Source organism: Anopheles cruzii, chromosome 3 (assembly GCF_943734635.1).
Source record: "Anopheles cruzii chromosome 3, idAnoCruzAS_RS32_06, whole genome shotgun sequence".
Classification (NCBI taxonomy): domain Eukaryota; kingdom Metazoa; phylum Arthropoda; class Insecta; order Diptera; family Culicidae; genus Anopheles; species Anopheles cruzii.
The window spans coordinates 75491114-75507700 of NC_069145.1; the positions used below are offsets into that span (position 1 = coordinate 75491114).

Below are 16587 nucleotides of genomic sequence, written 5' to 3' on the forward strand. Positions count from 1 at the left end.
GATTGGCCGCCGATTAATAGATTCTTGAGATTATGATCCCCGCAGTGGGCGTCCGCGCGCTCGCCGCGCGTGTGCAGCCTTCGCGAGGCAGGCCCTTCCTGATGGCAGGTGTGCGCTGCGGCCCACGTTAGGTAATGGACGCCAGCGGACGATGTTTTGGCGCAACGTGCGGTGGAACCATAATCCTAATCCACGCCGTCTCCACAGAAGCCGATCGGAGCGATCGCCCCCATTGCGCCCCGGTTGCTCGGTGTAACAACTTTCTAGGCGTGTGTGGCGTGTCGCTTGCCGCAACGAGGAACTGGTCACATGATCTTGCTGGCGAACGGTGTCCGATAAATTGTTAGTTGAATAACATATTTCTATCAATTTTAGAAACAATTTTACAATTGCATGAGCTTTGGAGCAACCCTTAGAAATTTATTCATCTTCAGCCGATTTCGCCGATTCTAACTAATTAGCTTTCTTTAGAAAATCGACACGTTTTAGCCACTCCAGACAGTATCGTTCCCCGGATTGTTCCTTCGTAAGAAAGGTGATCATAATTGATGAACGCAAATAGAAAATGGAATAAAGTGAACATAGGATCACGAATCGCAGGAAAGCGCTCTTCAAAATCCAATCCAATCCATGATGCCAGTAGTTAGCGCGCCACCGAGAAAGGAATGGCTCGATTACGTGATCAAAACTGTGCCGCACGCTCTCGGGGGGGACTTCAGATAATACCATCGCCATCGGTCAGAACGCAGCGTCGCGTATCGCGTAACATCTGAGCGGTCATTACGAGCGCTGATCGCGATCGTTTTTGACGCAACGCGGCGTGGCGTATCTTGACTCGGTGCTGCCGGCGAAAAAGAAGGACCCAGGGCGAATAAATTAGCGAATACCGAAAGCCCGAAACCCGAGGCCGTGTCCCGGGAACCCAAGGACCCCCGCGTGTCCGAGGCGGGTCGGTGGGAGGGAAGAGGTTCGACCCATTGTTTTGCTCCGGCCAGAGTGCTGCCGCGTAAGATAGATGTTGATGTCGTGTCCCGTTCGTCCTCCCTCCACCCTCGGGCCGGTCTTGGCCACCGGCGGACGTTTCGATCCTGACCGCCCGGTTGTCTGCCCGGCAACATAATGATGCGCACGGCGGCCACGGCCACTCACTCACTCCTTTCGCTCTGGATTGGGAGGGCCTCCCCCCTCGGGTGGCTCACAGGTGGCCCTTGACGTTGAGCCCGCCCCGGTGGTTCGGTGGAATCCAAACAAAGGGAACATTTTTCACAAATATGTCTGAATGTGGCCGCGCGGTGTGCGGCTTTCTGTCGTTTCGGCCCCCATTTCGGCCGGGCTGGCGAGGCTTAACCTTTGTTTTTTTCCCCCCCAATCGGTTGTGGTTCTCGTGTTGCGCTTATGAAATCTGGTAGCGCCGATTGGGTGGTCCTCGGTCCCGGGTTGTTGTGCCCCGTGTATGGGAATCCGCCAAATCGGTTTTCTGTTCCGTTCTTCTGTGCCATTTTTTGCTTTCTTTCTTTTGCTGGGCCCTCCCAAGGACCCCCCGAAGGAACGCCGCAGACTGCGCGGGGAGCTAGACCCGGGTCCGGGCTTTGGCCGCCCGGAAACCATTTCTTTCTCGATCTGTCGCCCCTCACCCCCCCACAAATAAACCTCCTCCATTCGCCCGCGTTCCTCGTTGTGTCTGAATTTCTTACAAATTTTTTATTCCGCAATTACAACAACACTCTGCCGCCGCCTTTTGTTCGTAAAATAAATACGTTTTTCCTTTCGTTTACAGGTACAGTTATAATATACAAAATTTACACCCAAAACACACACACACACATACTTACTCACACGCACATCTCATCTGATTAAGCAGGGGCTGGCCACCTCGCGCGGCCCAGTGCCCTCGGACCTCCGCCCGAAATGGGAACTTTATAAAAGGTAGCATTTCAGACCAAACACAGTCACCCAATGCAGCCACAACAACCTCAATTGCCCGGTCTTCAGGACCCGCGTGGTCCCCATAATAGGTGCAGCTTGACTTGGGACGCACACGGCTGATGGCTGGCCGATCGCGGGGGGGGATCCTTAAGCCTAACACCCTGCACACACTCACGCGCATATATATACACAGTCTAACCTAGGCCTAGGGGAGCTCGAAGCACAGATTGATACGCTTTTTTTGATAGTTTCTTTTTTTACACGGGATCCGCCATCCTTCGCTCGTCCTTTCCGTTTACCTCTAGTATGGTACAGCGCATGTGGTTTGCTAATCACTTAAGAAATTATACTCTACGCTCTCTCGTTCTCTTTCGCTCTCTTGCTCGCTCTCTCTCTCTCACTCTCTCTCTCTCTTAGTACGTTTGATCATTATCGACAAAACAAACAAACAAACAAAAAGAAAATCTTTAATAATACAGCAAACAGTCGGCGCGGTTCCTGCCGATTCCAACGGTCCCCCGTCACGGGCCTTCCTCCTGCTTAAGTAGTTCCCCTCCAGCGTCTCACAGACGGGACGGACGGAACGGGATCATCGGCAGCCGCAGCCGACGACGGTCATGTCCTGGTACTGCTTCAGCACCACCTTGTTCTGCTCGTCCAGGTACAGCATCGAGATGGAGGACAGGTGCGTCGGCACGCAGCACGCCTTCGGCGCCTGCTCGATGTTGTACGAGTTGACGAGCGTCTGCACGATCGCGTGGTTGGTGGTGTTGAGGTGGTCCGCGATCGGGAACCGGCAGTCGCCCTGGCAGAAGTACGCGTCGTACCCGGGCGGCGCCACGATCCAGTCGTTCCACCCGACGTCCCGGAAGTCCACGTACAGCGGCTTCCGCTGGCAGAGCTCGTTTTTCCGCCGATTGCTGCGCTTGGCCGACGCCCGCCGAGCCCGGTTGGCGCTGCTGATCGCGTCCCGGATCGGCCGCTGCTTGTGCCGCCCATCGTCGGTGTACGTCAGGAGCAGCGGTTGCTTCTGGGACCAGCTTCCGTACGGTTCATCCACAGCCCTCCGGAGCCGCACGTGCTCGTGGACCGGCGCGACCGGCTGAAGGCTACGCCGCCGCCGGCTATGACCCGGGGCCGTCGGTGCCGCTGTCCAGCGGGTGACCTGCACGAACAGGCCGTGGTTCTGGCGTGGCTGCCCCAGCCACCGCTGGACCGCCGGCAGCACGTCGAAGCTGACCGTGCCGGACTCGTTGACGGCGAGCGTCTTCGAGTCGATCAGCAGGAACTTCGGCTCACGGCGGCCCCGTACGCCCGGCCGCAGGATGTCGTACACCAGGACCTGGTAGCGGGCGGGTGAGCGCCCCCGCCGCCGGTCTCCTCCGATGGCGGCCCGCGTCAGCGTTACTTCCGCACCGCGCAGTTTCTCGTGCCGCGGTATGCTGGACAGGTTGAACAGTAACCGGAAGCGATGGTGGTGCCGGAACCGCTCGTCAACGTGGCTTTCTGTGGAGGAGAGGAGGAGAGAGGGGAGAGAGAGGGCGATTAGTTCGGATTGTTTCGCACAAACAGTGGTGGCGGAGCAACAAATTGTGCGTTGCCCTGGGCAGAGGTCATCAGGAGATCAACACGGCCACGGTGCAGCCCGCAAATGGCGATGCGCATTTACGCGCGAGCCGCGCCAAGGGTTTCCAGGAATATCCCCGCTCCCCGCTCGGGTGCAGTTTCGTAGAAAAACTACGCAGCGCGCAACAGCAACCTGCCCGAAACGTCGTCGTCGTGGTCAGGCCGCGATTTTGCGCGATTCCCCAACATCCGGGATTGTTTGTTTACACACAAAGAGAGAGAGAGAGGCAGCACTCGAGTAAAAGTGAGCCGCCGACGGCGCACTGTCTGGCGGCGGCGGCGGCCGCCGAATCGGTTGGCCGAAAATTGCACCGCGCGCTCGCCGTCTCCGGCGATTTAATGGCCACACGATCGGTCGGTGGCCACGGGGCCCCGAACGAGGTGTTAGCTGGCAAACGACGATCCGGGTGCGATCCGGGCGGGCGATTGTTTACCCGTCCGTCCGGCGGCCGGCCCGCTAATCGATTTTGCGTAATTTTACGGAACCGCCCGGATCGCGCCACTTTCGACGCGCGCGAAGTAGCGTACTACGCGCGGAGTACGCGTGGTGAAGTGGCATAAACAAAGGCCGGTTACGTGTGTGGGGTAATCAGTCTCGTCGGCACAAGCAAAGGACCGGCGGCAACGTGCTGACAGACGGCTCTCCTTGAACCGCCGCCGACCGACCGACCGACCACCAGGGGCCGGATCTTTCCGCTGCACACAGGATCCGATCGTGTGCAAAATTAATCGATAACTCTACGCAGGTGTGCGCGCACCGGCACCCGGCGGCTGCACTCGACCCTCGGAACACACCCGTTAATCGTCCAAACCCCTCCCCCCGCGATATTTCAGAGTATAAACAGTTTTCCCGTGAATTTCCCTCAAATAAACAGTGCGCCAGGCCCGCCAGCAGAGCAGAGGCTGGCGCACTGCATTTGGCCAGCCATTGCGGTGCAGCGGCCATTTTGTTACCCCCGGCGCCCGCGGGGGGTTGGGAGAGCAGCTTAGACCACACGCGCGCGCTCGGATTAGGCCTGTTCTTTACGGCCGGCAGCAGGTTGGGCATTTGTGCAGGCAACGAAAACACAGCCATTTTGCGCATAAATTTCCCGACCGAGGTTTTACCAGGAATCCAGGCAGGGTGGAACGCAATAGCCGCGTAGAAAATCGGATTGCAACAATCAAGGACTGCTGGAGACGTTCTGAGTTGGCCTCTCAATTGTAGTTTAACCAAAAGATGGGGCTAACATTGTGAATCTTCTGATCGAATGGTCTTTCACGCTTTTCAGCTGCCAGCGATAACGTGGCCAAAGTTCTGATAGAAACTTATGGACCTAACCAGACGAACCCTCAAACATGTTGATGTTAAACACCGCTAATTCCCTGTTTTTGTTTGAACTACTTTAAACTTTGAACTTTGAACTCCAAAATGTGAACCTTTATTGTTTAAACTTTTATTCTGTCATTAAATCTTTTGGAGGTTTGTCCAATGGACCAAATGGACCAAATGTTTAGCAAATAAAACAAACTCCACTTGGTTGGTCTATCAAATAAACAAAACCAAATGAAAGAAAACTCGGTGAAAAATTCAAAGAAAATAAATTAGTTCCAGTTACCCGGTTACATATAAGTACATAAGTTCTTTCTAATGTGGCCAAAAAATATCGGATATTTACAAATAACTCCAAAAACCATTCTTTATTCTTTCAAATCTATGTCATTACCTTGAAAATAATCCCTACTCTATGCAATACATCTATGTCTACGTTTCTTTCCAATTCTCGAAACGGTCCGAAAAGTCCTTTTTAGGATTAGCCTCCAACACATTCTTCATTTCGGCTTTTATCTCCACTATCGACTCTATAATGGAGTCTACGGGTAGCTCTCTTGAGCCTAGCGGATATCCAAAAGTCACTTGGTGTTAAGTGAATCAAATTCGGTAGTTGCGGAATGAAATGGGTCAAATTGGCGACAAAATGATCACGAAATGACCACCGAAAATGTGATGCGCAAACATCACCCTTGCTGTCCTTGCTGTACATTTTGCCCAGAAAATGGAGTTTAATATAAGCCAAAACGCTCGCTAATACTTCATACCATCAAAAGTCCGTCGGTGTCTACTGCAACGATTCGACGGCTTGACGAAAGTCGCCTAATGGCAAACATCCTAGAACCCTTTGGAATCGTGGAATCCACCGATACGCTGCCCAATCTGGCCGTTGGCAGCCCCCCCGAAGAAAGTGGCGTTAGGTACGTACCTTCGTGTGTGAAGCTCCGCACCGTGTTGGCGTTGTGCGTGTTGAGTCCCTCGCGCGGTATGCTGACCGAGTCCACCAGCTCGTGGCCCATAATCTGGGCGTACAGCTGCTTCATCGCCTCCGGTATCACCACCTTAGATCTATCGATTTTTGGTCGATTAGGAAAGCCCAACAGGCTCAGGAGAGTCTTCTCTACCTCGACTAGTGTTTTAGGATCAGGCTTGCTGGAACTATCACTACTGTGGCCGGCATCGTCCTCATCACCACGGCCAATGTCATTCGTCGCCTCCGCCGGCGATTCTCCGCGGGCGATTTCCGGCACTTCCGTCACTACGCGCCCGCCGGCCACAAACTCTTCGTACTCGCTCAGGTCGTCCTCGTCCGCGGACGGAGGACGGAGCTCACTTTGAACGTTCACACTCGGCGGTTGCCGCACTTCACTTTGCTGCTGTTCCGGGATGCTGGCTGCCAGGGAGCGCGACAAGGCGCCACCGCTGCTGCCTCCGCCGTCGTCGTCGGTGCCGGCGACCGGCGCTACACCCCGTGATATCGCCAGCACCGCGAGGACATAGAGCCACGCGTGCATGTTCGTTGTTGGGAATCTGGAAGTAGACAGAGAGAGCGGGCAGAATGGTCACGAAATGAATCATTTGAACTAGAGAGGAAGCGGACAATTAAGAAGGTGACGTCAGTGTCGGAGCGGAGTGTCTGAAGTGTGTGGCGCGTGCTAGTGCAACGCGCAGATAGACCAATCGGCGCGCAACTGCAGATCTCGGGATCGACGGTGCTAACAGATGGGGCGAAAAGTCCCGGACCCGAAGGGGGAAAACGCGGTGTGTTTTGGTCAAAGTTGGATCAAAGTAATCTTGGTTAAGAGCCACGCCATCAGTTTTATGCCTCTTTTTTAGATCCTCTTTACAGTACCACTTCATTCGAGCGAATTTTTTTACCAGTGTGAATTTTTTCTGAGTTCTGTGAATAGCCAGTAGTTGAATTCGAAGTTCAATTCATGTAGTTTTGCCATTGTTTTCATTGAATTGTGTACCGTGTCAGTTGTCTTGATGAAACAAAATTTGTTTTTTTGCGCTATACGATCGGTTCTTTGCAATTTCGGCCTTCAAACTCTCCAATAACGCTACATAACATTCACTGTTGAAAATGTTTCCCTGCTCAAGGTAGTCGATAAATATTACACCACGAGCGGCCCAGAATAACGAGGCTATAACATTTCCAACCGATTGTGCTGTGCTTTCGGGCGCTTTGGACGAGGTTCACCAGTTGCTCTCCACTAAGAAGACCAACGTTTTATCGTTGTTTATGATGCTCCATCCTTATAATACTTTTCAAGCCGTTTTGTCGCTTGTACGTTATTTTTCCCATCAAGAAGCATTAAAATGCATTAAATACATTACATTAAAATACGAAGTTGTTAATAACAAAATCGTAAAGTATTATATCGTTCAAATTTAACAACTTTGTTTTGAAGGTTAGTACCTAACTAAAACAGCGATGAATGTAATAAGATTAGCACTATTTATGGGTTTGGGCCCAGTACTTTTCAGCCCACGTGTTGTGACGCAGGCGTATAGTCTTTTTAGTGCGCAGAGCTTCCATATCCAGAGACCTGACAGAGGTACACCGACCGATCGACCACTTTCTAATCGTTCTAAGTGAGAGAGAGAGAGAGACAGAGTTCCAGGAGCTTCTGCGACACAGTGCGTCAGGTGCCACCAGAGGTACCTCGAGCCCTGAACACTCACACACACACACACCCACGGGCAGCAGGTTGGTGCGAAACAAAGGACACAAGCTGTGAATCTCAAGTGCCTTCCTTTTATGAGCGTTGCTGATGCTTGGCAATAACGGCTTCAAGCTTCCAGTCCCCGCGCCCCGTCCGCCGGATCCTCGGGTTGTGTTGTTTCTTGCCGTTCCCTCCCGGGGTCCTTCTTACCAGTCGCACGGTAAACTCGGCCTCTCGCTTCAACCGACGGCTGACGGCCCACGAGAACCGCTCGGTGATCCTCGGGGATGTACCTCTACGCCAAGGAACCAGGGCGCACCAGAAGGGCGATTTTACTACCTCCGGGACACGAGACAAGTGCGCTTCGTCCTCCCTGCCCCGGCTATCACCATTCCCGCCTCCTCGAGCAGGGCAGGATAACGGGCCAACGGCTTACGGAGTGCAGCGCGAGGACAACAACTCGAAACCGTGTGTTGTCCACTTCATTAAGGGCGGGGATCTGAAGAATGGTGCGCTGCGCTGCGCTGATGCGTTTCGCTGGGTACCGCACTCAAAACGACCACACCTACCACACCTCGCTTGCCCCGCACCGAGTCCAGTCCAGCGATCCGTCCGATCGCCGCCAAGTTCATGCGCCGAGCGAGTGGACCGGGAACTGGGTCACGTCACTGTGGATGCGCTGTGCGATTACGCGAGCCGAGGACCGAGGCGATGGCTGCTAATCTCTAGGGGCCGAAGCTCGGGATTATTAATTCAACCGATCACCGACCGAGAGTGTCAAGAGTGCGTCAACTCCGCCGACGAACGGAGCCCGGGACGGCCGGATCGGATTTCTTCGCTCGAAACACACATGTCCTATGGACCCCCCGGGAGTGTGTGGTTAGCGACGTTAGTCAGTCAGGCGCAGCACCCATACAACCATAACTGTGGCGAATCGCGCCGCGAAGAAGAGTGCGGATCGAACAAGATCAATAAACAAACAATTACCAGCTATCAGGCCAGCCTCGGGCCGCATGCTCCAGCACCCCGCCCCCAGCGCACCCCCTATCTGCTGGGGGGGGGGGGTTGTGTTATTTCAGGGTACAGGTTTTTTATTTTTAGCTCACTCGCCCCCGTATCCGGACGCCACGTAACTCGCCACACGCAGAATTATTAATCACATTTGAATCGGTAATTGTCAGCGCCGCAGTGTTACGCCGGCAGTCCCGGGTTCCCCCCCGACCCCCAAACCCCCTCGGGGGCGGGTGTTGGCGAAACGAACGTAGGGCAGGCCAGAGACAGTCACAGACCGGTAGACAAATCCCGGGTTTTACTGCGCCACAGCGACGGCCCGGCGAGCCGAGGATCCCTCCTAGATGCTCAGGGATCATCTCAGCTCGCTTTGAGGTCGACCTTCGGTGGCGACAACGGCTGTTAGTTGGTTTTATGCTTTAATCGCCCAACACCCGGCCGCTAAGCGGGCGCGTCCCGAGTGAAGGCGTCGAGAGTGTGCGGCGCCAGAAGTCTGCGGACGCCGATCGATTTAAGGCAAAGGTGTCCGGTACGTATGGAGCGACCGGTATGGAAATCTGGTCTGAGCGCTCGTGAGTCACTGCCGTTTTCTGAAGCACAACTCAATCAGGCGTTTGACGTTTCGAGCACCCGAGGGTGGTGTCATATCTTCATCTTGGTCCGCGGTTCACTCCAAACCACGTCCGGTCTGATTTATGTTCCGACCGCTGAAACCTGCCACCAGTTCTCACGATCATATCGCGTCGGGCGTCGGAGAGGACCCAAGAGTCCGAGCCGGGAGTTGTAGAAACAGGACGAAAGATGAACCCAATAATGTCCCAGTATCAACCCGCAACGATCTCGATCCTCGTTACCCCAATTAAGGAGCGGGAAGATTGCGGATTCGGCCAGCCGGAGGATCTGGATCCTCCACGTCTTGAGGGTCGACCGCTAAATTAGTACAGTTTCTTCTCTCTCACCTTGGCCGGTGTCGCTGGTTGTTGATTTCACTTCGGCTGTCACTACCGCCGCTACTACCGCTGCCACTGCCACCGATGTTGGTCACCATCGCTTGTCACTCGGGAAGGACTCGCGCGTGTTAAGTGCACATTCTCTCTCGCCCCGCTACCTGGACCTGGACGTCCCTTTCGCCACCTTCGCCACCGCCGCCACCACCACAACCACCACCACTGTCCAGCGGCCGTTCTTGTCGTTCCGCTTGCACACACGACGATGCACTGCGCCCGTTTCGTCCTCGTTCTCCTGGGTACGTCGACGTTACGGTGGGCTGGCTCGGCTTCGCTCGGCACATAACCTCGCACCGAGCGTCCTCAAATGGAAGCGTCGCCGCACTCTGAACACTATTCACACACAAAGTCGGCACACGGATTGCACGAGAGAGGGAGTTGCTTGTTCACTTTACGGGACACGAGAGTGTCCTCCGGGGAGCACTGGCACGGCGGTACATTCGGCGCACCGGCACCTTACACCCCAATAATCCTAAATCCACCCGGGCGCTAAATTCGCGATCGCACGTCCCCGCGCGATCCTTTCTCTCTCTGGACATTCACCACACCACTCACGCACACGGTTCGCACTGTGATCTGCGCTGCGCTGCTCGGTCTCTGGTGTCTCTGGCTGCTGCGGTGCCCAAAAAATCAAGTGGTCAATCTTTCCCGTAAGATGCGCGTGAGCGTTCGCTGCGGAATCAGAAACGCGACTAAAAACGGAGTACCTCGGCGGAGCGCACTTAACTGCGCGCCGTTTAGCTTCGATCGTGAGTGACCCTTCGCGAAAGCTCGCCTCTACGCGGCTGTGTGAGTCGATCGTGCACGATCGTGAGCTTTTTCTCGGAACCAAGCCACTCACCGAACGCACGTTCTTCTGCGTGTCTTTTTTATGAGAGATCGCCACAAAACTCTTCTCGCTCTCGCCTTCGATTCTTCGAGTGGCCTCGACTGGTTGTCCCTGTTTTGGGTTCACTCTACCAGCCAGTCGTCCCGGTCTGGCCACCGTCCGGGACGTCTTCCTCGCACTCCGCCAGAACACTGGGTCCCGCGGGTCCCAAAAAGGATCCTAAACCCCTCCTGCTGGTCGGTTCTGGCGCGCGCGGTGGGACCCACGTAGAACGAAAAGGGGTGACCCGGCAGCAGGTTTCGACCCCCGGGAGCCAATCAGAACGCGCCCTGTCCGGGTGGCCCAGAAGAACGATCGGCGGCGGCGAAAAAGACGAAGCAGCAGCAGCCGTAGTCTTCCGGGCACTCAATCGATAGCTCCCCCAGCATCAGCAGGCTGTGGCGATCGTGGAGGCGTTCTTCCGGCGAAGAAGATCCCCCAAAAGCCCATAATTCGGAGAACGGCCCTTCGTCTTGTGCGATCGTACCCAGAACGATCCGCGAACGGCACAAGAAATTGTGGTCCTCCTTGAGTCCACGAGCGCACCGGACTTGATTCGCGGGGGGGGCGACTTGTTTACGCGATTTATTGCGATCGTCGGCCGCGATCGCCACGGCAGACAGGCGGGCGCAGCGCGTCCCCGTGAGTGGACCCGTGAGAGTCCCCGTGAGTGACACTTTCGGCCCCCTAGCGGGCGGCCGGGTTTCGCGGTGCACGGAACATCCCCTACACACACCCATCCAACCCCCCGGGCTGGACCCGCAGGCTTCGGAGCGGAGAGCGAGAAGAAATATTGAGGAAATCATATTTTCATTAACAGTTATTTACACTCTAACAAATCCTGAAGATTTATGTAAACTCGCGTGTGTGTAAACGCTCGCTAGCCGCTAACCCTCAACCCGGTCGATCTTGCTCTCTCTCTCTCTCCCTCTCTCTCTCTCGGTCGGTCTGGTGAGCCCTTCCACCTCCTTTCCGTTCGCCGGGCGTGATTGAGCGATCAGCACCGCGCGCGCGGGATGCAGAACACGGACGCGCCGCGCTTGCACAAGAGCCCGGAGAGTGAGAGTATATTTATGAGTCCGATTTGTAAACACCGCGCGGACCAGCGCAGAGAGTGCGCCCTAGCCGCAGCCGCCCTTCGCCGTGTTGTTGCGCACTTGACGCACTATACCTCCTGCGCTATCTCTCGGGCGCCGCGGGCGCACACCCCTGATGTCTCCGTGTGTCTGTCTGTGTGCGTTTTTGTTGTTTTGTTGACTTTTTTCGTTGTTTTGCTGCTCTACGCGCGCGCGGCCCGGACGAACCTTCACGCACCCGTGGGCGCCCGCGGATCCCCACGGATCCGAGAGGCAGAGACACGGATAGACAGAGTGACGCGCGCGAGTTGGCCTTGCGTCGACGTCGTCGACGGTTCACGATTTTTTTCTTGTTGCTGTCGATCCTGCAACCTGCCTGGCAAGTTGCAAGTTGCGCTTTTTACCCGCCAGACTGCCCAGCAGAAATCACGCCACGAGTGCGTTCTCGAAACCTGGCAATTACGTGTCATTTTCACTTCCGAATAATATTTATTGCCAAGAAAATCCGCCCCGCGATCCACGGGATCGGGCCAGCGATCGGGAGTGCGATCGGCCGGCGGCGTCGGCATCGGCACACAGTGATGGGCTCCCGGGAATCTGGGATTGATGCTCTGTGAAGTGAAATTTATCTGTTATTTGGACCCGAATGAATTATACTTAATCAAACAATTAATAAATTATCACCGATCACCCGAGCGCGCACGTCTGGTGTTTGGTGTTTACGCTTGCACCGGCACTACTGGCACTAGCGGTACTCGGTTGCTGCAACTCGGTCTCTCTCTCTCTCCTTCTCTACCCTCCCTCCAGATGGGTTCTTTGAACGCCGCCACTCGAACGCCGGACCCCGGCTCTCCGGCGTTGGGTAATCTAGGACACTCGGTCTCGATTTAGCAGCACGCACACTCTACTCGGTTCCAGCAGCCGAAACAAAAGAGATCCGCTGTTCGAAGGAACACGACTTTCGTGGCTAGCTACCCCTAGTTCCGTCCCACTGGGTCCGACCATTCAGAGACCGAATCCGGGCGTTGGAAAACCCCGATCGGATGTTATCGTAAGCGCCAAAAAAACAAGGCACAATAAAGTTATTATGTTTTCACACCTCAACACAAACACGTATGTGTGTGTGTGCTGGTGAACACAGGATGGCCTGCGTGTCCTGTGCCGGGGTAGCTGGAATTTCCCTACCCATCGGTGAATGGGACATCCGTAACGGACAACTCCCGCGTTGTTATTTCTTCGCTTCGAGACGGAAAACCCCACCGCGATTCGTGTTCTGGCCTCCTGTTTGCCCGACGACTACCCCTAACTACCGGCGGATTAAGTACGCACCAACCGCAGGTAATCTCCGCAAAAGCTCCGCGGGGCGCATCTAGGGGGCCCCAGGGAATGACAGGAAGTGCGAGCTCAAGTTGCTAAGGTCAGTAATCTAACAACGGTGGAGTGTTGCCGCCGGTTGCCAAGGCTACAGCTACATTGTAGGCTGAGTGTCCTTTCGGTGTTCGCGTTGCGATCGAGGCAAATCGCGAGGCGGGCTTTTGCTGTTTTTTTTTTGCCGACCGATCTTCGACGGCGGCCCGAGAAACGGGTTATCTGACAGGCTTTTATGACTCGCCGTTGATTACGCGTGCCGACGCGTTTATTTCAAAGGTCTTTCGCGTGAACCGCGGACTTTACGTTTAGCTTCAAGCCTGCGCAAGTGTGAATGTCCCGAGCGCGCAGCATAACCTTCACGGCGACGGGACCGCGAAGGACACCCAGCATAATGGCGCAGCCGCGTCGAGACACACTGGCTCTGGCGGCGGTCGGTTCCGCGAAACTCCGTTTGGTTCATTGGCTTCGGGAAGCGCTGGTGCTCGGCTGGTGACTACGGCTGCACAGCATCACTTGACACCCAATCAATCGGCCCCCGGGGCCGGCCGATGGATCATCGTCAGCTCGTCAGAAGCCGCGTTCTCTCTCTGTCTCTCTCTCTGACGCAACGCGCTAATCTCTGCGCGCCGCCAGCCCGTCTGCCGCCGGTGGTCTACTACACTTTGTCGGCACTCATTATCGGATCGGCTGGCGGCGGTGGGCAAAGGCGGGGGCCGTAATGGGGCCATAATCGGGGCCGCCACCTCCGTGTGGCGGGCGCGTGCTTCTTTCGCAAACCGTAGCCGACGTTCGCGCTTTAAACGCAATTTTTGCACGTCGCGCCGCGTATACGCAAATACACCGCACACGATCGCGGCTGGTTCCTATCAATCCCCGGGGGCGGGAAGGGATGTTTTTGGAAGGCCGGAGGCCACGGAACCTGCCGGCGAAACTTGAAAGCCGGTGCCGGTGCCGGAACGTGATTGAATGGCCGCCTTTTTTTGGCCTCGCCGAGATTGTTGCCGCGGCATCCACGATGCCCACGATGCTGCTGGTGGGGTGGTCCATTTTTAGCCCCAAAAATATGCGAATGTGCTCCAGCAGTTCCCACGCACGTCACGTCCGCCACAAGCCATTTGTCGCCCTTCAGAGTCCAGCGAGTCCAGCGCCTACGTCGACTCGATCGCCGACTCAACTCTCTAGCGACAGGCTGTCTGGGACGATTTCTTGGGCACAGCAGACAGAGCACACATGACAGGGTTAGCGCATGGTAGAGAGTGCCTAGCCGCGTACCCCTCGTGGCTCACCCGGGCAAACACCCGGACCGTCCCCGGACCGTGCCGGAGCCTCCGACGGTGTTGCTGCTCCGAACAGCCTTGAGCTACCCATAAAGGGAACGCACAAAAAAACGGCACCAACTCAGCACACACACACATACACACAGACATGTGTGTGTGTGTGTGTGTGTTGAGGTTGAAGCCTGCCTGTGGTGCCGAGCTCTGTGTGAATTGTTGTGCCCTTTTTTTGGCGTTGGCTTCCATCTGTTCCATGCTGTTCATAAATGATTCGTTAAATGTAAATAAATTACGTGTCGTCCATCTTTGGCATGTGCACACACACACACACATACGGCTCACGGCTCACGACTGACTGGGGTTTGACTAAGGCCCCCATGTAAAGCCCACCTAATGCTACGAAGGCCGCAACAAAGCCTCTCGAGAAGTGATTCCTTAAGGGAAAGCGCGCGCCCGCGCTCTCAAGACCCTCTCGCTCCCTCTCTCTCCCTCACTCGCTCGTGAAAAATGTGGTCGAGTCTGGCGCGGCCCGCCAGATGATGATTGCCTCGTGATGACCCTTCGCCAAAAAGGGCCCCGATCGTCGTACGTCCCAGTCCGGCCCTCGTAGACAATAGGCGACCTAATAACATCTTACCACCCCCCGCCCCGGGACTTCGCACTTTCTTTGTGCCTCTCCGTCACCCGTTGTACACAAAATCCCTGGAAGTCGTCGCAATCCTTCACGCCGGCTGCAACTGCACAAATTTTGCCAGACAGCTTGACTCCGGGCGGCAGTCGTTGCAGAAAGCGCTGGCCGGTGGCCGTTACAGAGTGCTTGAGGTCCGAACGGTTTCGGGCTGTAATTCGAGATCCGAGCCGAGCGGTGGGTGCATTTTTTCTCCGAGCTCCGTTCTGCCTTTTTTGTTCCTCCAGCTCTCGACAAACACTTCAGGTCCACCATCACCATCGGTCAGGTCCGGTCACTTCAGTGGCCCGTCGGAGTGTCGGGGGTTTTCCACGAAAAGCCTTCCAGTAGGTCTCGGCTGCCATATGTAGCTGTATCGATCGGCGATCGGCTCAAGTTTCCCGGGAACGAAGATGTTGAAGATGTTTTCACAGAGCTGAGGGTTTTCGGCGGAGAAGTCGCGGAGTGCCGCTTGAAGACTCCTCATCGACTCGAGGCGCAGGCGTGCTGGTGAAACAGGTGATTTATAACATTGTTTACCCCGTTGGATTCCTGAGCCTCCTGAGTCTGGGTTCGACGAGCGAGCGAAGAGTGCTCAGCGCATCCAGTTTGCATCAATCGGAACGAGGAGGGGGGGTTTAATGGAGATCACTCATCGAGTTTCGTCGTTTGCGGACATCAAGTCGTGAAGCAAGGCGCACCCGAATGTAGGAACGCACCAACAGCAGTTTCGTTTCGGTTCCATTCATCCGCCTTGGTCGTCGGGTCTTGGGGCTGTCAAGTCACGTCGAACACACCACGGCCCGAACAGGACATTTCCTTTTTGGACCATTTCATTCATGAAACAACGTGCTCCAAGGTCCATCGCAGTCACAAGTGCCGCTCCACTCCAGGTTCCTTTCCCGCCGGACCGCCGCTTCCGGTAGCGCCGGATTCCGATAACAAAGACGCGGCACAGATACTGATCGATCGGGAAGGAAAGACTTCTTCGGTGGTGGTGGTGGTGGTGGTGGTGGTGGTGGTGGTGGCCGGACAGAGAACGGAGGAGTTGCAATCTTCAATCGACATCGACGACATCTCGGCGAAAGACCAGGAAAATCTCCAGGTGCTTCTGGGGAGAGGCTGTACACTTTAATTGATACACGCACTGGCGTTCCTCAATGAATTGCAGATCGCGACCGGGTTGCCGGTGCCCCCTGTCTCCCCCCCCGCGGTCACGTGACCCATTGCCGGTGGCGGAAAGCAAACGCCGCCGACGGGCACGCTCTGGCGCTGACGGATGCTGCTGCTGCTGTGACGGGTATGTCAATGTTAATTTCATGTGCTGCATTTCCCGTGGCTCCGCGTGTTCGTGCCGGTTGACATTTCTTCTTCATTCTGCGCTCCTCTCGATTCCGATTCCATTCCACAGCCAGCCGGGGCCGGTTTCGCTGGGCCACATCCTGGCGAGGCATCCTGGGGAGAGACAGAGAGGTCGGTGCGGCGAGCGATGTCGGGACCCATCTGGTCTCGGCACAATGTTTCAGCGCAAACCCCGGCCCGGCCCGGCCTGGCTCAGCATCAAGTTCTCGTTCGGACGGACAGGTTCCGTCCGGGCGTCCGTGCGTTTATGTTTTATTTATTTTGTGTAAGCAAAAACATTCCTCTTAATTGGAATGGAGTTATCTCCTTTTATAGGAAAATTTGTTTTTAATTGATTTTTCTGGCCGCATTGCGATTGGGGCCTCAGGCCGTCACATGTGCGGTGCATCTGCAATCGATACACCCGGGTGTACGTGCC

The 16587-nt window shown here is 55.6% G+C and overlaps 1 protein-coding gene across 1 annotated transcript; it reads right to left on the reverse strand.

The window, feature by feature from the left end:
- Window positions 1-2285: 2285 nt before the first annotated feature.
- On the reverse strand, window positions 2286-9663 carry LOC128274981 (protein decapentaplegic). The gene is made up of 3 exons (XM_053013344.1): window positions 9504-9663; window positions 5793-6394; window positions 2286-3432 (listed from the first exon to the last, which is right to left on the reverse strand). Exons 1-3 carry the CDS (start codon window positions 9590-9592, stop codon window positions 2516-2518), a joined length of 1608 nt encoding a protein of 535 aa, XP_052869304.1. The 5' UTR covers window positions 9593-9663; the 3' UTR covers window positions 2286-2515.
- Window positions 9664-16587: the final 6924 nt, after the last annotated feature.

Coding starts and splice junctions, on each gene's coding strand:
- LOC128274981 (XM_053013344.1), bottom strand. CDS start 9,592: ATGGTGACCAACATCGGTGGCAGTGGCAGCGGTAGTAGCGGCGGTAGT. Junction 6,395..9,503: donor AACCAGCGACACCGGCCAAG/GTGAGAGAGAAG, acceptor GTCTACTTCCAG/ATTCCCAACAACGAACATGC. Junction 3,433..5,792: donor GCGGAGCTTCACACACGAAG/GTACGTACCTAA, acceptor TCTCCTCCACAG/AAAGCCACGTTGACGAGCGG.